Source organism: Oncorhynchus gorbuscha, linkage group LG15, assembly GCF_021184085.1.
Source record: "Oncorhynchus gorbuscha isolate QuinsamMale2020 ecotype Even-year linkage group LG15, OgorEven_v1.0, whole genome shotgun sequence".
Lineage (NCBI taxonomy): Eukaryota > Metazoa > Chordata > Actinopteri > Salmoniformes > Salmonidae > Oncorhynchus > Oncorhynchus gorbuscha.
In genome coordinates, this window is record NC_060187.1 from 57,584,315 (window position 1) to 57,606,601 (window position 22,287).

General features: G+C 49.3%; 1 protein-coding gene across 1 annotated transcript in view; it reads right to left on the minus strand.

Annotated features, from left to right (window-relative positions):
• Positions 1–1,373: 1,373 nt before the first annotated feature.
• Positions 1,374–22,287, minus strand: part of LOC123997571 (forkhead box protein O6-like) — a 44,363-nt gene continuing 23,449 nt past the window's right edge. The window contains exon 2 of the mRNA XM_046301949.1: positions 1,374–5,937. Coding sequence (XP_046157905.1) covers positions 4,255–5,937 — 1,683 coding nt within the window. The 3' untranslated portion in view covers positions 1,374–4,254. The remainder of the gene's footprint in view (positions 5,938–22,287) is intronic.

The window sequence follows — 22,287 nt, forward strand, 5'->3', positions numbered from 1 at the left end:
TCTGGATGTCTGACTTGGGATCTGCAGTAGTATTAGTAGGCTACAGGGAATTGCTGACTTCATCTATATTAACCCTTTAAACCGGGTGAACTAAGAACAGCAGGACAGAATGGACCGAAGTCGATAGGGCAATTTACGGCAGACGAGGACCTTGATTCCACCTGAGCAGCTGCATAATGTATCCCAATGACAGTTATATTAGGATCTACAATGAGAGTGAAATAAAGCTATACTCTATTCCAAGTAGAAACACGTGGGATCAGCATTAAATCAAATGTATCTGTGTTCTGTATTATATTCTAGTATTATATGAACCTATAGGTCCTGGTAAGCAGTGCCCTCCCCTGACAGCCTTTCGCCCTGTGAATGTTTCTCCATGCTATTCCACCACCGGGCTCAGTGAAGCAGACCTGCATTGAGCTGTTTGAGTGAGAGAATAATGGCACCGGAATGTATAGCCTCTCTCTCTCTCTCTCCGATAGTGTGGCAACAGAAGACTGGTCCATCCCTGAGGCACAGCACCTGGGCTGGGCCGTCTGCTTTCTCTTCTTTTCTCTCCTCCTTCTTTCCAGTCTTTCTTTCGGTCTCTCCTCTCTGGCTTTACCCTCCGTATGGTCCACCACCTCCCTCTTTTTCTCGCTCTCCCTCTCTCCCGAGAGCCTCTGCCGAGTGGAGTCAATTAAAAGCGCACATTTCAGTGAGAGGAGAATGTGTGTGTGTGTGTGTGTGGAGGAGGCTCCCATGGGGCCTGGCAGTATTGCGCTGCAGCGCAGCACTCTCCTCCTGTGACAACGCCTCCGATGGGACTGGGACAGCTGTGACCAACCTACAGCTTCAGCGGGATGACAAGCCTTATTAGACACTCACCCCCTCATCACCCACCCCCCGCCCCCATATCTCTCTCACACACAGGCAAACACATTTTTGCTTTCGCACATACAGAAGGAGACACACTAGCATACAAGTACACGCTTTCACACCGAAGGGCACATATGCACAAACACACACAGACAGTACACACACACACATTTCCTTTATGCACATACACCCATCAACATATGCATACACTCTTTCAAACAAAACAAAAACCTGGTCGTTCACAAACACACACTTTGGAAGCAACGTGAGTCTGTGTGTGCTGCATGTACAAAAAGAGAACCTTGTTGGACAGATTACCCTTGGATAATATCAAATGAAAGACCAAATTCATATGCAACACAACACATGCATTCGCTCACACAGGTATACGAAAGAACAAGGACTCGAGGACACGCCAGCACAAGACAATGGAAATGTCATCACACAATTGTGACCAATCCTCACACGGAACCACACAAGCGTAGAAAGAGCATGAAACAGATACTTTCTTTTCATTTCATTTATTTAACAGTCACCAGATAAGATACATTCGCTTTAAAAAAAAAAGAAATAGACGACAAAATTCATATTTTCTTTTTGAGTTTAAAAACTATTATACAATATCCTCAATATATAGATTTTTTGTACAAAATAAAATCCTTACGACTGTAAAGGAAGTGTGACGCGGGAAAAACAAAGAACCCAAAAAATGCAAAGGAAATTGGAGTTGGCTCACAAACTACCACACTCAGGGGTGACAAAGACCCACCTCTTTCATAAATAAATATGTGTATGATAACGTTTGACATTATATATAACTCTATTTTCCAATATCGGGGCATCACTAAACCTTTTTAGCGCAGGCTAAAACATAGCCCTACCAAGGGGTCCTTTCGCCAAGACCTTCCACACATACCTCACAGACTGAGATTGAACAAGAGACGACATCCTATAAAAAGGATGTTGATCTCGAAGGATAGGGCCTGCAAGTCTGTGCCATACTTGACCTTTGGCTGTAATGATATGCCCCGTGTACGGTGTCCATGTCAGGAAATCCCCAGTACGGTGTACATTTTAGGACATTCCTATTAGAAGTATTCAGTACAGTCCACGGCAGAGTGTGTCTACTGAGGGAGACAGGAGAGCTGGTTCATGTTCTTTAGACATCAAACGAACAAAAACGAACTGAATCAGAGTGGGACAACCTGGACTTTGTCCAATAAGAAACACACATTTTCAGTTTCCGTTGCAAAGCGCTTTAAGGCGGTTCGCAATGGTGTGCGGCGTGTGGCCTAATGAACATGACCCATGGCTCTCTCCTGTCCCGAGGCTTTGTATGGTGGCTAGAGCTACAAAAGAGACCGTGGTCCAATTCATGGGGGCTAGTGTAGCCTAGCGTATAGGGTGTGGATCCGGATGTCCGCCTTCACACATCACCATGCCATATACACCCTGTCCCTAAATGTCCCTTCAGAGCGTCAACATTACAACGACAACAAGAGAACGACGAACAAAGGAATCGCGCTGAACGTGGACATGTGTGGAAGGAAGGTAAAGAAGGAACAACAACCCTGTTTGACAGAGATGAATGCCAATCTGATTGGCTGATGGTTTTCATCGGTCTTTTCTACCCCTCTCCGCCTATATGTACAGTACCTTATATCAGAGAACCAGTCTCAACTCAAACTCCCAAAAGGCCCAAAACACAGCCAAGACGACCTCATAACATGTGATAGGGAACACAAGATACAGACGGTGACAACGATGCTGATGACTTACAACACAGACACACTACCCGTTTAAGACACACGCACCCAGAAGGGACTGGGAAAGGGACATGATCATGTGATTATGCATGATATTGCTGTCGACCTACTATCAACCTGCGTTTACTTATTTTTTGTGGTCCCCCCCGGTGTCCTTTCCGAACAGACAAACGCGGACAGTGTTGTCTCCCTCCGGGCCAGGATGACGATGTGTTAATCACGGTGATCAGAACAGCACATTTACGTTAGCGACAACTGCAGGGGTGGGAGAGAGAGAGAGAGAGAGAAAGAGGGAGGGAGGGGAGGCTGTTGCGTTTAGATCCCCGATAGTGATGCATGGCTGCAGCATCACTTTGGAGATTAAAAGCAAGGCGCTGAATTTCAATCAAGCACAGTTTAATGGGTCGGTCTGAGGGATGATCACTTTGTCTCTGTTGGTGGTGGTGGTTGGGGGGGGCAGAGACAGAGAAAGCAAAGTCAAAGAGAAAAGCTGGCACCACAAAGGAAAAAATAAACCCTGGTTGAGGCAAGGTGATACGCCATTTTCCATTTTGTCTTCTGAATATTCCAAAGATTAATTCAATTAACATAATGCGACCAACTAATATAACATACACTTTCACTTGCACAGTAAAGTAAAGCACCAGATTATAGTTTCCAATTAGGTCAGTGAGGAGGCACAGATCATTGTAAGTCTGTCCCAAAATGTATCATTTGATTTGACCGAATACGAGCCAACAACAAAGAGCCCAAATAACCAATCAATCAGACATTTTTGATGACATTTTCCCTGCTTCCCACTGGCAGTAAACATATCAGCATAGCAACCCCAATTATAAACATTGCAGCATAGCAACCCCCATTAGAAATCTATGCCACAAATGTATCTATAGATCCGGATTCTTGCACTTTCTTGGTTTGTTCCGCAAAATGATATGTCAAATACCGTACCCACATCGCAAACAGCCAAACTCTGCATGAATTTGTCTGCTACAGTACGTGACAAGACCTGGGTCCAAATACCATTTGAGATATTTCAAATACATTTAGCGTTTGCTGCAGTCTGCCATGGAGTGCAAGATAGGTGGGGTTTGCACGTTTGCGACAATTCTATTGGCTCCATTGCACCAGGCAAACTCAACCAAGCCCAGATAAAGTGCCTGAAAGGATTTTGAATAGTATTTGAACCCGGGTCTGTATGTGAGTGAGCTGTGGAGTCTGACCCACTTGTTTTAAAGTGCTTGGTGAGTTCAGGTCTCATGATAGTAGATGAGAAAGGGACAAGGTTGGGCAACAACACAGTTGAGATTGTCATCACAGTATACAGCTGATGTGAGAAAAACCAATGTGACATGAGCTACAGTCTCCAGAGAGAGTCCGGGTAGGGAGAGATAGGACCGGGGCATTTTATAGCACAACACAGAAAGGTATGGGGGAGTGAGCGACTGAGTGTTTGTCCCATCTCCTCTGTTTTCAGTCCAGGAATGACACAGTTAAGCACAGTGCTCCCCAACGTGTTAGTGAGGAGGGGTGGAGTCTGTCTATCTGAGGGGCAGTGAGGGCTGGCCTGCAGCACTCTCTGTAGTGGAGTCTTTTCTGAGGCCTGCCCTGAAGCACTCTGGGAAATGTCTCAGCCGGGCACCCAGCTCTTGTTGTTGTGGGCTTGCTGAGGGCCTGCCAGTCCACTCATGCCCATCCCAAGGCCCACCCCCATGCCCATCCCGATGCCCAACCCCTGCGCCAGGGAGCTGTCAAAGTTAAAGTCCATTTCCTCTCCGGAGTCCATGATATCGTGGAGGAGGATGGACTCCACGTCGCAGTCCAAGCTCCCGTGGAAGATATCCAGGTCCAGATCGGCTGGTAGTCTGTCGTGGGGGTGAGGCTGGTGGTACGAGCTACTATGGTAGCTGCCTCCTGTGCAGCCTCCCACCATGCCCAGTTGGTGGTGGTACAGTCCACTGCCCATTCCCTGGTGTTGGGGGCTGGGGTAAGTGTTGTGGCAGGGGTGCGATGGGTGGGGGGCGGTGGCCAGGTGGCAGGAGTCCTGGGGCATCCCCAGCATGCCGGCCGGGTTGGGTGGCAGGGTGGTGGAAGCGGGGAGGTGGGCGTGGGACGGGGGGCTGTAAAGATAGGGGACTTTGTGGCTGTAGGGCTGGAGGTGGCCACTGCTGATGCGTGGGGCCAGGGCTGGGGCTCGAGTTGGTGTGTGTGTTGTGTGGTTGCTGTGGTTCTGACTGAGGTTGTGGCCAAGATGAGGAGAGCTGTGGTTGTGGTTGTTGTGGTTGGTCACAGGGTTGAGGTTATGACTCTGAGTTCCGTTGTGGCTGTTGTGGCTGTGAGCTGCATGTCCGTTGTGTCCGGGGTGGTGGCTGTGACGGGTGGTGCTCACTCCGTTCGTGGAGGGCCCCATCATTGGTTGGGCATCTCTCTCCTGGACCAGTATTATGTCCTTGGCACAGTACTGCTGTGGCCCTCCAGGGCCCCCTGTCAGCAGGCTCTGCAGGGCGTTGGTCCCTGAGTAGGCCGGCAAGGTGCCGCAGAAGCTAGCTGGCTTATTCTCCTGGATGGTCTGCATGGGCGAGTGGTGGCGCAGCATGCCCATCCCAGCCTGGCTGTAGACCGTGCCGCAGTACGACCCCTGACCTTTAACCCCAGGGTTGTAATGATAGACCGGGGGGAGTTTGTGGCCCGTTGCCAGGTGAGGATGATGATGGTGGTAGCCTTCCTCCAAGAGCCTCTCCTCCAGGCTGATCGCCCCGGTGAGATTAGCCAGCTGGGGAAGCTGCTCCACGGGTGGACAGTGGCCTCCCACGGCCCCCATGGCAGGGGAGCGGGCACTGGAGGAGGGGGAAGGGTAGAGGTGTGGCGAGGCCGAGCAGGACAGCCCGCTTTCCTCTGACTCCTCCAGCTCGCCCTCGGCCAGGATGGGCGACACACGCCCGCTCAGGGTCGACGTAGACGAACTAGCCCGGGAGTGGAGCTCCGTCCAGGCGTCAAACTCTCCTTCCACACCCCCAGCTCCCCCTATGTTGCCTGGGAGAACCTTCCCCGGTGGGCTACCCTGCTCAGGGGAAGCCTGGAGCCCCACTTGAGCTTCAGAACCAATCCCCGGCCTGCCCACCCTCTTGCGGCTGACCCGGCCCTTGCTCTTCAGGTACTTGGTGCTGTTGTCCATGGAGACGGTTCGCCGGCGAGGGGCCTTTCCCATCTTGCCCCCCTCAGGGTTGAGCATCCACCAGGAGGACTTGCCCGTGCCTTCGTTCTGCACCCGGATGAAGCGCGTGTGGAGGGACAGGTTGTGTCGAATGGAGTTCTGCAGACATAGATAGATAGATAGATAGATAGATAGATAGATAGATAGATAGATAGATAGATAGATAGATAGATAGATAGATAGATAGATAGATAGATAGATGGGGGCGAGAGAGAGAGAGATTGATTCATTTAGAGTGCACATGACATTGTTCATCATATTATGTATATTAGCATTTTCACTGTTTAACACACTGAATCCCACCACTGCCACCAAACGTCACACTTCAGCTCTGGGTGAGGACAGCGTGTGACTTTCAGGCAATGAGTACGGGTCACCTTTGTGCGTGTCCCAGTGCCTCAGAACTCCTCATCTGTAGACATCAGCTGAATCAAGTACGCATATGACCCTTTTTCATATGAAACAACTGTCTACTGGAGAGGAAACTAAAGTTTCAGCGACTTTGACGACGTGCAACCTGCCAATCTGATCCCAAGCCTGCTGCTCCGTATTGATGACTGTTTAAAGGTTTATCTCACGCACATTGATGCCACTGGGGAGTGTGTGGATTCCCCTTCCAAGAAGAGCTTCGCTGATCAATACGTACCAGACAGTTTGTGTTCATGCTTATAGAGCTGCTATCAACTCACCATCGTGGGTCTACAAAATACTTACTGGTGCCTTGTCTGCCTACTAAACTGTAGACACCAGGGTCCAGTTTCTCTGAAGTTATCGATCCGAATTTCAACTATCGGATGTGATTGAATGCGTAGAAACAGAATGAATAGAATGGGTGTCTTTGTACAATCTATCAGGTGAGAGTGCCAATGATTGTCTGAACTGAAGACACTACGTCCACTTTATCTCTGTGAAGTGGAGGGTATCCCTCCCTCCTTCCCTCTGTCTCTTTCCTCTCCACTTCTTCTCCTCCGCCTGGTAGATGTACGCTAATCCTTGGTTCAATGTGCCTGGCTGGGGCTGGTGTTTGATGTGGCTGCCAGTCTGGCCCGAGCACCAGCCCCCCTCTCCCATGGCCTGAGTGTGGAGATGGATCGGATAGATTGAGCTAGGAGCTACCAGGAATAATGGATGGAGCCCACCAACCACCTCCTACCCACACAGACTCTCTCTATCACCAAATTCTCTTTCTGTCTCTCTATGACCCTCGCTCTTTCGCTCCACCACCTTCTCCCCTCCCTCGCCCTCTCTCTCCTTTTATCTCTGTATCTCTTTTATCACCATTCTCTCTCTTTATAGCCTTCTCTACTCTAAGCTTTCTGCAACTTGTTGCTTCTCTTTCTTTTCATCCTCTTTTCTCCCTCTCTCCATGTCTCTTGTTTGTTAATAATATGCTGGAATCATTAATTACCTGCTGAGAGAATAGATATATATATATATAAATATATATAATATATATAAATATATAAATATATATATATATATTTTGTCAATGCCTTTCCCACATTTATTTGGGGGGGGGGGGGGGGGGGGGGGGGGGTACACTCAAATTCAATGATAAACTCTCAATAGATGACTCTGTTCATTCCCTTTCTCATTCCAAAAACAATTTGTAGGTGCATTAGACTTTTTCTTCAAGGGCAAGTGAAGGCCAAGTGAACAGTAAGAAATATTGATTGATTGACAACAGTTGTTCTGTTCTGCTTTTGCTGTCGGCGTTATTCTGAAACTTGAACGGCAAAATGAAACCAAAGCACCTAGTGTGGCTAAGCCTTACATTGGCACTATAGTACTATATTCCATTGTTTCAGATTGAGGTACATGTGGTGTAATTTAAAGCGTTCATACTTTCAACGGCACCATTGTGTCGTACATCATTTGTATTCACGGCGAAGCGGCACAATCTGAGTACACACAAATACACAAATTGTGGGGCACCAACTGAAAAGCGGCGACTGACTGAATCCAGGTGATCTGTGAGTGCCTCCCTTCGGTTGCCTCGCTGTGACACCTCGAGCATCGGGTAACCATGGCAACTGTTGGTAAACGTGCAGGAGAGGGAGTATATGATATTGTGGTGGGTAGAGCAGGGAGGCAGAGTACGGGTAGCGGGGGGATGGGGAGAGACGTTGGTTGTTTGATGCTGCAGCTCTCTCTCTAACTCTAAACAGCCTTCCTTTCATCTGGGCCGTGCCAGTCCGTGGGGGATGCCCGGTCGGCGGTTAGGGGCGGGCAACTACGTGCCTGCGCCGACTACTACCCTTTTCACACTATCGTGCCAACTGAAACTGTACTTGTGTTTCTCTCACATATTTTCTTTTCACATTGATCTTTTCGGCACAGTTCAAGCAACTACGGTGGATACCCAGCCAGCTCAAACAGCCTGGCTCAGCAAGGTTTGGTCCGGGTACACCTGTCTCTCCCACACCAGAACATTACCTTATCAGATCATGACGAATGCTGTCCACCAAGTTAGATGACAGATTGATTGAAGGCCGAATGAAAATGCACCTCCTTCAATGGGACCGGACCCGGTTGAAGCCGCTACCGCCTATGATCTCTGATCTGTTCCAAACGTAGCATGTATGATCAAAAAAAAGTCCCCCGCTATAGACTTGGGAGAGGGATTTGAACATCATCCCCAAGCCCTCTTTATCTGATGAATCCTGAATCCACCTGCTTAGGAGAGATTTAAGAGATTGCCTTCGTCCCAAATTGCTCCCTATGCTCTATATAATGCACTACTTTTGGCCAGGGGCCATAGGGCTCTGGTCAAAAGTGGAGCACCATATAGGGAATAAGGCACCATTTGGGACACAGCCATTGCGTGGGTAAGTCGACCATGATGGCGTAGTCAGCTAGCTGTTTGCTTCCTGTTTGCTGGCCTTTCTGTTTTGTTTTCAAACCCGGAGTTTCTCAGTAGTAGTCATCCTGTTTGGGCGTGGGTTTAGGGACTAAGAATAGCCCTGCCAGGTTACAGGTGTCCCTCCGTGTGTAGGAGTAGCCTAGCCCTGGCTTCTCGCCCAATCTTGGAGTGAGTCAGGGGAAATATGGCCGGCCCATGCCCCTCTCACTCACGCCCCCAAAACAGGCAGTCACAGGCAGCCGGTGCTAATCCCGCTTCATTCCGAGTAATCCCAGACAATTCCGGGCTAATCCTGGAGTTGATTCGGGGGCACTCCCAGCTGGGCGTCTCACACAGTCCACTGCCAGGTCATCGTGTGCACCGCGAGCAGCCTGGATACGGTACGAATCAATGGGAGGAGGAAGATGAGGGGGCAGACTAAGGAGATTCCGTTGTTAAGCAACCTGTCCATGTAAGACAATGAGAGGAAAAGCCATGATCTACAAGGCCATGTAATACAACCACCCTTTCAATTTCCTATCTGACAGAGCTAAGTGGAATGCCTCACTCTGAGTTCGTTTACGGCAGAATAGAATGTTAAAAACGTTATTGTCTATTAAATATTCATGAAATGTTTGTGGCTTTGAGGAATAGACAAATGAAGGGTAGCACACAAAAACATAGAATGACAACGGAGCACACACTCCAAACCCCCTTGGTCCGGCAGCTATCTCCTATTCAAATCGTTGCCAATTTATACAATACATAATGGTGGAAGGCAGAAATAATGACGTGAGATAGAGAGCTAACACACAAATGTATTGCCTGATCCCACCCGACTTAAGTGAACAGGCTGTGCGGTATATCAAAGGCTGTCAAATCAAACTTCTATGAATATGTAACTATCACAGAGTGGGTATTTAAGCAACAACAAACAGCGTGCAGTAGCCAAGCACTGTTATTTGTGGAAAAGGGCATCTGTCCGATTATAGAACAATTGTAGCTAGTGGAAGACAGCGTAGCACATGCAAATATGATTAGTAGAATGGCAAAGCCACTCAGACCACATCAAGTTCACAGAACACTCATGGGTACATTCAATATGGCAGCCGGTTCACCCGTCACATACGTAACATTGACTTGAATGGGAATGTCCTTTCTAGTAAATCTATTTCTGTGGTGTGGCACCCCGGTGGCCCCAGAGAGACAAATCGGCTTGAGCTCAACTCTCATTAGAGCCCACGATCCTGATACCTGACGTACATCTTCTTTATTCGCTCCCCACCAAGCCACTCCACCACAGCACTCTTTGCCCACAGATTCATCTTAAAACCTATTAGCACCCTCAAATCTGACACGTTCACACTCTTTCCAACACAGGTGGCCTCAGAGCAGCAGAAAGGGATTTTTCCTTTTCCCGAGACCGGGTACTACAAGACTTCCTGTTTTGGATCGACCAAGCTCTGTTCATGTTCCGAGAATGAACAAAAAAACGGGCCCTGGTCATTGTCGATAATTCCCCTCTCTTTCAAACCCTTTAATTTGCCCCTCAGCGTTCTGGCCATTCACATTGATTCCTGCTCAGTCCTCCCTCCACACACCCACTGAGTTTGATTTTGGATCTGGAGTAGGCAGTTCAACTTGGAGAATCGATTCAACTTAATAGCCCTCAATGGTAAGGTTTGGCTTTAGACACATCAAGGTCTGACTGTCTGTAGGAAGATATTCTATTGGACTAGCTTTGTGAAGGCGATATGGCTCCCATTCCAATGTCCTTGCCCGAGGGTACCCCCGGCATTGCGTGAGTAGGGTGACAGTGCCCAGTTGCCCAGCCTGGCACAATGCCAATGTGTCCCCTCTGCCGCCCCTCCCAGGGTAGCAATCTGCCGTTGAGACTGTGGTGAGCGGGGTGGTGGGGGCAATAGACCATCTGGGTTGGCTTGACTGGCTGGCTGGCAAGGCGGGCAGCTGGGATAGAGGGTGTAAGGGGGGTCGTGGGGTGGGAGTGTGGAGGCATAGCGTGGAGCCCAGTGTGTGAGAACCCTCCGAGCCACACAATGGGCTGCCCTCAAAATGGGGCCCCTCTACCCCCCACATACTCACAAGAGGGGATGGACGAAACAGGTCAAACTGTTTAGGGCCCATCTTGTGGAGAGAGGGTGTGCTCATTCAAACAGAACCAAGTGATGAGCCCAAAGACAAGAGGGCTCACGTGGGAACGCCAAAAGAAACCACTCACCCGGTTCAAATAACTTAAAGGGTTGGATGACTGGCATGTTCGTTCTGCAAAGACGAGAATCTGTCTGGAAGCTATTTACCGCCATTCGCCATGTACTCAATCGGTGTTTATCAATCCCATTTCATACAGAAAGAAGCCATTATGCTCCTCTGCTGTCTATGGGTATCTCTTCATGGCACGCCATTCATTAGATAAGCACAAATCAAGGGGGACCAGGAGAGGCTCTGGCTGTGTTTATTGTGATGCCTGTTTGTGCATCTACAGAGGAGGGGGAGGTGGAGGCTCAAACACAAGCAGTTTTGTTCAGGCAAAGGAATGAGTTTTGTCAGCTAAGCCTGTCTCCAGGCTATTGATGGAAATTAGCACCGGCTAAATATTTGCTTCCAGTGATTGATGTCACGGCTCGGCTTGTCCCCCTTTGAAGGGAAATAAAGAATGTAGAGGCGCATAGATTAATGGGAATAGGGGGGTTGGTGCATTCAGCATTCTCTGTCTGCAGGGGTGGGGTGGAGTGGAGGGATGGGAGGGCTTCAAGGGGACTGAAGGGCCTAATGGTACCAAAAATATGGCTCTATACGTAACAAAGCGGATACGGCACGCTATCCCAAGTGGCACCGGTACAGACAGGAACACAGATCTTATTGCCTGCGAAGGAAGCCCAAAGTCAGATGATAATTAAAATCCCTTTAGAGGAGGAGAGCCTACTTTAAGGAGAGACAGATGGGCAGATGGACGAGCCTGTTTTCTGGACTGCGACCAAATTGAAAAGATTAACAAAAAAATAGACCTCTTATTAGGAGGTGAGAAACTAACTTAGCCGCCACACGCCACCGGGGCGGCTGGTAGCCTTACGGTTAAGAGCGTTGGGCCAGTAACCGAAAGGTTGCTGGTTCGAATCCCCGAGCAGACCAGGTGAAACCTCTGGTGGTGTGCCCTTGAGCAAGGCACTTAACCCTAACTGCTCCTCCTGTAAGTCGCTCTGGAGAAGATCCTCTGCTGAACGACAAAAAAAAAAAAAGTAATCAAGCAATGCCATCATCATCGCCATGGTCCAATATATGTCCATAGTCACGGAACTATCAAGTAGGTCTAGTTGTGTAGTCACGGCAAGCCATGTCAGAAACCTAGGCTAGGAACCAGGCTGAGCTACAGTACAGACCATTGGCTACTATCTGTACCGAAGACATAGAACCTTAGCCATTAGAGGCTGACTAAGGCAAGTTTCCCCTCTTACGACAATACAAATTCACTTTCAGAATTTCTATATCATCCCATACACCACTCAGTGCCATTCCAAAGGGAAAAGAGGGAAAGTCAACTTAGAGTTTGAGCTGCCATGTGCCATGGTGCCCACAGTCAGGAGGTCTGTGGGGAGAGGGTGTAAGGGATTCCTGCTTGGCTGTGTTCTAATTGTAGCCAGTTCCTGGCAAATCACTGCCTGTGTACTTCTACAAGCACCAAGGGGGATGGTTAGCGGTTTGGAACTGCTGATCAAGAGCTGCACGAGCTTTGACGGCTAAAAATAGCCGCAAACAGATTAGCAGACCATCTGAGACCAGGATAGGGGAATGGAAAATCCACCAAGGAATGCCAGGATGGTCTTGGCGGTTTTCCAGTTGGCCGGCGTGAGGGGGACACGACATCTATGACACCCACGAGACGAAAGCCCCCCGCCTGAGCTCGTAATCACATCTGACGCCCACGCCAAACGTGGGCAAGACCTGTGCTGGGGCGGGCACGTGCAAGAGGGTATGGTTTTCCACAGGGGCTATGGGAGGTAGACTTCGCTTTCCCCTGTGAGGGTTCACAAAACAGGTGTACGGGTTGGGCCACCTGTGGGGCCTGCCACCTGCTCACAGCTCACACTTCGACCAACGTCTGGGGATCCATCAGACTCACATTTTCCACTGGGCCTGCCATCATGCTATCATAAAGTCAGTCATGCACGTTTCTGGAGTGAGGCTTTTACAGCTTTTTTAATTTGATTTATTTTTGCAAGGAAGAGTAGGTGTGTGTGTGTGTGTGTGTGTGTGTGTGTGTGTGTGTGTGTGTGTGTGTGTGTGTGTGTGTGTGTGTGTGTGTGTGTGTGTGTGTGTGTGTGTGTGTGTGTGTGTGTGTGTGTGTGTGTGTGTGTGTGTGTGTGTGTGTGTGTGTGTGTGTGTGTGTGTGTGTGTGTGTGTGTGTTTGAGTCAGGTCTTTTAACGGCCCACAGGCGGGCGGAGTGTGGATTTGATTATATAGAAACCACCCTCTGCCACATACAAAGAAACAGACGATGCAACAATGGACTCGATGCCGACGCGGTTCTCTCCGCCTCTCACTCTCCACCATAATCTCCTTCATAATAACAACAATCTCATTTCCCGCATTCTAAAGGTCAGTACACACCTCTGATCAGACTTTAATAAACAGCATTCTCAGGGTTTCATATCGGCAGAGCAGGAAACTCATTCGGCAGCGGGTTGCCTTATGGCACGCAGAATTCATTGAACAGTCCCTTCAATTGCTTGCAATTTCATAGCGCAGAGACTAATGATATCATCGCAATCAGATGGAAGCGGCCAAAGATCCAGAAAGACACACGCGTGTACATGCACGGATGCATGCACGCGGGCAGGCACACAGGCAGGCACGCTGGCAGGCACCCACACAGGCACCCACAGTAGGGTAGCCATCATTACTTGTGAGGTACAGATGATCTGAAGACCAAAACTCAGCCATGTCTATACGTATATCGCATGTATCAGTCACGCAATAACACACAGCTTCTCCCTCACACGTTCATCTTCTCACATAAACTGGCAAACAAAATATTCACATATGCCTCTCACACACACACACACACACACACACACACACACACACACACACACACACACACACACACACACACACACACACACACACACACACACACACACACACACACACACACACACACACACACACACACACACAAAGAGCCTGGCACAGTGGGCACGCTCATTACCACAATGCCAAGCTACTAGTTGCTAAGGAGACCTGTGGAAGAGGGAGGCTCCTTGTTTCCATAGCAGCCAGCCTGCTCCCTGCCAACTATCCCCCCGAGGGAAAGGCAGCTAGGGAGAGAGGAGGGAGGGTGGGGGTGGGGGGGTGAAGTAGGGAGAGGTGGAGGGCACCCGTCTAATAGGGGAGAGGTGTTGGGGAACTTCATTAAACGCCCTGTGTACCACACCAACCACTGCTTCTCAACAATATACACCGCATGCTATACACTTACACTCAAGTCTACTTACTCAGAGATGCAGAGAGCTACACCCACCTATGGTGTATGCCTACATATGACATTGAAAAGGGTATAAGTGTATATGCGGAATCATAGGTCAAGAAAAGGCCGCTATAGAAGGAAGGAGGGAAAATAAGAAAATAGAGAAAGAGAACAAAGGAGGATCAAAGAGGGTCTTGCATCTTGGTGAATGGTGGGGATCTTAATTTTGGAGGCGTCTGTTCGCCATGGAGCCATCTTGAGACATTCCTTTATGTAAACGCATTGTTACGACCGTCTCTTTGAGCCTATACGGCCGTCCAGTGTTCTAGATGACCTTTCGTAAGATAGGCGTCGGATGATTGGTTGAGCCTTCTGTGTGACATCACAGCCCATTACCGAAACTACAAAACAATGACGGCCAATTTCTCTCCCCTCGAATCTAAAACCAGTAGTAACCACCAACTTCACTGACCGTTATATCTAATATTCCCACACCCCAATAACATTGCAGCCGAGGATGGCTTGTTAGCTAGTCACCTCAGCCATTTTCTTCTAAAACAGCTCAGCTATCAATGCTAGCTAACTAGCTAACATTGGCTAGACTTCAGGAGACAGCTGGATATATATGATTCCACCATGGGCAACAACAACCGGCTACTAGCTAGCTTTTTACCTAAATATGTTCAATTCATAGTTAGTTTATCCACTGACCACTGCATTCAGCAGGATAGCTAAATTACTGAAACGTAGCTAGCTAACTCAGACAACTAATCGCAAATTTCCTATTCTTTGATAGATTTGGGTCAACTTGCTCATATAAAGCAACAGACCGTTTGTTTAACGGTAAAAATAACATTTAGTGGACTTGTTTTATGAATGACCGGACAGTGAAACTAAAATAGATGTCAGCTAGCTGGTGAGACTTCAATTTATTTCACAATTACTTAAGCTGAAGCTGGGTTTCGCCAAGTCATTCGGTGCTTACTGCTCATCCCGGTGAGCAAGCTAAACAGACAGCAAGCAGGCTCAACCAATCACCCAACATAACGCATGAATATTAATGACTTTGCCTCCGGCTATCCTACGAAAGGAAATGTCGCATCCAGTGAGCCCATTCCATCCACTTCCTGGAAATTCAGTCTATGAGAATGAACAAACAATCAATTATTTCAACTTCACATACTGTACAGCAATGCTGTATATCCAACTGTGCAGTACAACGGCTCAATGGGAACCTACTACACAACATACTCAAGCAAACATACTGTAGCAGCATTTCTGCACAAACCAAAAGCCAAACACTGGAGAGGACGAGAGTGCTCATTCAGGACTTACTCATTCTTCAAGAGATTGCTGAAACGGAGTACAGATAGTGATATGGCCAAGCGATAATGCTGAATTCATAGGTACCTTGCCTTTTACACTAAAGTGCATTCACATACAGTGAGAGCGCTTTATATAGTGGACAATGTATGAACCACGTTGCTTCCATGGAAATGAAATGGATTCTATTTCTATGGTCGCTTGACCCTCAAGATTGGAAGTGCCAACCTACTGTATGAATGAGGGGCTTTATTGCAGAGTTTGATTCTCAACAGGGGGGGGGGGATGAAGGACACAGAACACCCTGTCTGCTGGGGTAACTTGTCTCACTGTCTAGATTAATGAGAGAAGGAGCGATACCACTCTGCTCTGAGTAAGGAGGAAGAGAGGAATGGGGGATTTCACCCCTCCCCCTCTGTCTTCTCCATCCATTTCCCGAAACAAAAAGAGCCCAATTAGGTCAGTTTGAGTTGGTTTGAGTCTGGTGGTGTGTGTCTGTACATTTGTCTGTGTGTGTATGGGTGGGACACAAGGAGGGGGGGTTAGTGTGTGGTATGTGGTAGAGAAAGTGTTCGGGGGGGGGTCGTTCTCTCTATCGCTCACTTGTGTGGGAGAGAGAAGGGGAGAGCAGCCGGCCACAGAGAGAAAGAGCGAGCGAGACAAACACACAACTCTACAGCCTAAGCGGGGCAAAACTTGCTCTCAGCTCGACGGGAGACGCTGAAATATTAATCAGTATGCTCCGGTCACAGACTCCTCTCCTCTGAATGCAATCGCTTCAAACCCCTTCCCTCCCTAATGAGTGGCTACGAGTGGGTTCATGAATGGCTAATGGACACAGATGGGGGCTGATGGCGGGATAGATAGCGATGGGGGGGGGTAAGTGAGGTATTGGGGAGGGGGATGTAGAGACATGCCGTGACCTTTTAAGAGGCTCCTGAAAACTTCATTAAGGATATCCCCACTATTCCACTTCTCGTTCACTTTTTCATCCTCCCTCTCCATCTCTCATTCTCTATCTCTCCCTCTGTTACCTTCCTCTCGTTCCTTCCTCTCTCTGTCTCTCCATCTCCCTTGCACTCCCTGTTGGTGCGTGCTGACTGGTAACCCTCTTACCTTCTCACCCACACAACCCCTCAGAGCTATACTGTACACTGAAGTTTCTGTTCTAGGGCTATTTAAGGGCACTACACCAAACGACACACTTATGCTTTAACAACGTTCATGTCAAAATGTGCATACTGTACATGCAGGCAAACGTATAAATAACCTACCAACATTAAAACTGCAATAGACTGAACGTTGTCTCCAAAACCTGTACATAGAAATGCCTCATATAGAATGTAAACATAGAAATGTCTCATATAGAATGTGGTCAGCTGTCGGGCTGTAGAGAAAACCAATGCACTATTCCGGCCTTGTTGATTAGATGCGTAAAACCAAAAATGGCTAATAGATTTGGGATAAACCCCCACACTGAAGAAAGCATTATGCTGAGAAGTTTATGCACAATCCCCGATTCACTGAAGATACAAAATAAAGGGGAAAAGTAAAGCAAAAGGGAAAACATTTAAATTCAGTTTATTTTCGGGACTACTTATTGACTGTGAACCGTGCAGTAACGTTTTGAAAGTAAGACCACTTCAACTACTAATGAAACCCTAACTCCCCCTCAACATTCTCCTCAACTCAAAGTGTACGACACACAATCAGCTGCACCTGAAGATATCACGTTGTTTTTGGTGAAGTCAGGAGAGGATTAGTGAGCAGAAGAACGGGAAATGTGGGTTACTAAATCTTCCCAGGACCCAGGATTACTCATATGTTACCATAGAGGCCGTGGCCGGATTAGGAGGGGCTGGAGCGGGCCAGCGTGCTAACGCACATGCACACACGCCCCTGCGTAATCCACTCGCTAATTGGAGGAGTGGGCTCCTATTAGGCCTATGACCTAATTCTTGACCTACCTAAATTCTCTCCCTCTCAGCTGCAGTCATGGCTGGGCGGGCCACCGGATTACAGTTTGAACGGGGAAATGAGACCTGGTTCATAGGGGGTGTACAGGGCTGTATGGGCTCATGCTGCACTCATATCAGTATATCAGTACTGTTGAATGTGCTTCTATATATTTGGGTTAGCTGTATGTGGTTGTGCATGTGATGGTTCAAATATGCTCTCACGTGTTAATCAACATCTTTGCGTGACATTGAATGTATGGTGCTTTCCATCTAGTGTGTGTGTGTGTGTGTGTGTGTGTGTGTGTGTGTGTGTGTGTGTGTGTGTGTGTGTGTGTGTGTGTGTGTGTGTGTGTGTGTGTGTGTGTGTGTGTGTGTGTGTGTGTGTGTGTGTGTGTGTGTGTGTGTGTGTGTTGCCTCTTCTCCTAGAAGGGGGCTGCAGAGTTTCCGCCTGAGTGGTACTGTCAGTGGGTATCACTCAGCCTGGCTGTGTGGCAAGACGCGTGGATCATTAGCAGAGATGGAGAGAGAGAGAGAAGGAGCAGAACGGAGGAGAGAATGAAGGGAGAGAGAGAGAAGGAGCAGAACGGAGGAGAGAATGAAGGGAGAGAGAGAGAAGGAGCAGAACGGAGGAGAGAATGAAGGGAGGGAGACTGAGTCGGGCAGCACGTCTTAATATCCGTCTTGAGAGCATTATACACTGCACTGCACTCTCCTCTCAGTCACGCAATCACCCCGCCGTAAAAGCAGACTCAGCCCCCCTTTTCTCCTCTGTCACTCTCTCTCCCTCCACCTGCCCCCCCTCGCCCTGTCTCTTATTCACTCTCTCTCCCTCCACCTGCCCCCCCTCGCCCTGTCTCTTATTCACTCTCTCTCCCTCCACCTGCCCCCCCCCTCGCCCTGTCTCTTATTCACACTCTCTCCCTCCACCTGCCTCCCCCTCGCCCTGTCTCTTATTCACTCACTCTCCCTCCACCTGCCCCCCTCGCCCTGTCTCTTATTCACTCTCTCTCCCTCCACCTGCCCCCCCTCGCCCTGTCTCTTATTCACACTCTCTCCCTCCACCTGCCCCCCTCGCCCTGTCTCTTATTCACTCTCTCTCTCTCCACCTGCTCCCCCTCGCCCTGTCTCTTATTAACTCTCTCTCCCTCCACCTGCCCCCCTCGCCCTGTCTCTTATTCACACTCTCTCCCTCCACCTGCCTCCCCCTCGCCCTGTCTCTTATTCACTCTCTCTCCCTCCACCTGCCCCCCGCTCACCCTGTCTCTTATTCACTCTCTCTCCCTCCACCTGCCCCCCCTCGCCCTGTCTCTTATTCACTCTCTCTCCCTCCACCTGCCCCCCTCGCCCTGTCTCTTATTCACTCTCTCCCTCCACCTGCCCCCTCCCCTGTCTCTTATTCACTCTCTCTCCCTCCACCTGCCCCCTCCCCTCCCCCTGTCTCTTATTCACTCTCTATCCCTCCACCTGCCCCCCCTCGCCCTGTCTCTTATTCACTCTCTCTCCCTCCACCTGCCCCTCCCCTCGCCCTGTCTCTTATTCACTCTCTCTCCCTCCACCTGCCCCCCCTCGCCCTGTCTCTTATTCACTCTCTCTCCCTCCACCTGCCCCCCTCGCCCTGTCTCTTATTCACTCTCTCTCCCTCAACCTGCCCCCCTCGCTCTGTCTCTTATTCACTCTCTCTCCCTCTACCTGCCCCCCCGCCCTGTCTCTTATTCACTCTCTCTCCCTCCACCTGCCCCCCTCGCCCTGTCTCTTATTCACTCTCTCTCCCTCCACCTGCCCCCCGCCCTGTCTCTTATTCACTCTCTCTCCCTCTACCTGCCCCCCTCGCCCTGTCTCTTATTCACTCTCTCTCCCTCCACCTGCCCCCCTCGCCCTGTCTCTTATTCACTCTCTCTCCCTCCACCTGCCCCCCCTCGCCCTGTCTCTTATTCACTCTCTCTCCCTCCACCTGCCCCCCTGTCTCTTATTCACTCTCTCCCCTCCACCTGCCCCCCCTCGCCCTGTCTCTTATTCACTCTCTCTCCCTCCACCTGCCCCCCCTCGCCCTGTCTCTTATTCACTCTCTCTCCCTCCACCTGCCCCCCCTCGCCCTGTCTCTTATTCACTCTCTCTCCCTCCACCTGCCCCCCCTCGCCCTGTCTCTTATTCACTCTCTCTCCCTCCACCTGCCCCCCCCCTCGCCCTGTCTCTTATTCACTCTCTCTCCCTCCACCTGCCCCCCCTCGCCCTGTCTCTTATTCACTCTCTCTCCCTCCACCTGCCCCCCTCGCCCTGTCTCTTATTCACTCTCTCTCCCTCCACCTGCCCCCCCCCCTCGCCCTGTCTCTTATTCACTCTCTCTCCCTCCACCTGCCCCCCCCTCGCCCTGTCTCTTATTCACTCTCTCTCCCTCCACCTGCCCCCCCCCTCGCCCTGTCTCTTATTCACTCTCTCTCCCTCCACCTGCCCCCCCCCTCGCCCTGTCTCTTATTCACTCTCTCTCCCTCCACCTGCCCCCCTCGCCCTGTCTCTTATTCACTCTCTCTCCCTCCACCTGCCCCCCCTCGCCCTGTCTCTTATTCACTCTCTCTCCCTCCACCTGCCCCCCCTCGCCCTGTCTCTTATTCACACTCTCTCCCTCCACCTGCCCCCCCCTCGCCCTGTCTCTTATTCACTCTCTCCAAATCTCTTCCCACTTCATTCACTCCGTTCATTCACATTATCTTCATTATCTCTTTTTTTGTCTCTCTTGCTCCAAATCTATCGCTCCCACTTCTCTAGATTGCTGGCGTGTCATTTTCTTCTTCACTTGTTCCATGTTCTCCAACTCTGGAGCCTCCACATTCATTTCTTCTCTTTCCCTCTCTCCATCAGTGTCACTTGCCTGCGCTTTCGTCCATGGCGCTATGTAGCTACTGGCCTATGTCTTCAGATGTAGACACAGACTGACACAAAGACACAAAGACACACACGTCTCTGCTACAGACTTTCACTCCTCATCCGTTTTCCCAATCTGTCTCTGATCTCCTTCACTGGGCACAGCCCCAGTGCAGAGATGTCCTATGCTAAATATTGAAAACAACATGGATGACATTTACTAGAATAATGGTAAACATTTGACTGTATCCTTCTATAGAGCTGGGTCGTGTTCATTAGGTACCAAATGGAAGAAAATAGACTGAAACAGGGAAGGACTACATGGAGTTATCCAACAAGAAACACTCATTTAGGTTTTCTGTTGCAAAATGCATTTTCTGCAGCGTGTCATAATGAACACTACCCAGGACCCATATAAGCACGGCACCATTTGTCCCTCATGCAATGGTGGCTTGCGTGCTTAGCGGGTTAGGCGGTTGAATAACTTCTTTGCGTACATCTGTTGCTGGTAGCGTTAGCATTTTAACACACAAACAGATGATGGGATGCTGCATTTGTCCCTATAAAGAATGTGTGAGACCAGCACAGAGCTGCCTAGCGTGGCTCAGCGTTAGCCTCGCTAACACGGGAGGATAGCGAGACTAAGCGATGCAAACTGGCCCGATGCCAACAGTGCTCTGAAACAGACTGAAGCCTCAGATGACATGCAGACAGAAATGAGACGCGTGTACGGCCCACTCACTGCTCGGGGACCACGTGACCGCACAGATGCAAATGGGGCTGGGTGGATAGAGGACAGAGGATTTTGGCAAGTAGGCTATAAGACTGTTGGAACAGTGTATTTGAGGGAGGACTGAGGAAAAGATGGAATGATAGAGTGGCTAGCGACGGAGTGTGAAAAGGTGGGTCCATGAAAATCTGAAGCAGCCTAGACGTCTCATGTACAAGACAGGCAATCACATTGAGATTGCACACACTCACGTCCAAACACACACACACACACACACACACACACACACACACACACACACACACACACACACACACACACACACACACACACACACACACACACACACACGAGTAACACAACCCAACGACCTCTCCCTTATGACAGAAATACCATAATCACACACACATACAGTACATAATGCAACAACCAAACAATCTCTCCCTTATGACAAACATACATTCATAACATTCAGACAAACACACACACAACTTCAGCTACACACACCTTAACCTCAGCCATGTGGTCCTGCGCGCACGCACGCACGCACGCACGCACGCACGCACACACCCTCTCTTCTACAGCACTGATGTATTTGCCTCCCCTGTTGGTCCGTCTGCATGGATCACTTGTAAGTATTTGAGAAAATAATTTTGCTAAGCTGATTGCTAAAGGGGGGGGGGACAAATTAACGTTGCACAACTGCATAAAACCTTCTTGGGTCATGCTCTCCCTTATGTAATAGTGTGTGTCTGAGTTCCCGAAATACCACTCCCCCACCCGACACACACAGCCCCCGCCTCACCCCATTCACCCATTCTGTTCTAATTGAGGGATCTTTTTTCGGAAGCTGTTATTGCTCTCATTTAATTATTTATTTTGTCGGGAAGCACTGAGCAATCTGGTGGGATAAGATACGTTGTGTGTGTGGGTGTGGTTTGACAGTAACTGTAACATACAGTATGTGTGTGAGTGAGTCTAGACCAGAGTAGAACTTGAGTGAAATGAGGTATATGTGTAGGGAAGACGGGTCTTTGTGTGCCTGTGGTTTTGTTTATTTGCACGAAAGTAGGCTATATACTGTGTGTGAATTTTACAGTGAACATGTGATTTTGCGGGTGTATGTGTCTATGCATGTATGTGTGTTAGTTTAAATAGCCTTGTGGGTACCAGAAGTCCTCATAAGGATAGTAAAACAAGGACTATTCTGACAAGTGGGGTCATTGTGTCGGTTAGGTTTAGGGTTAGGGT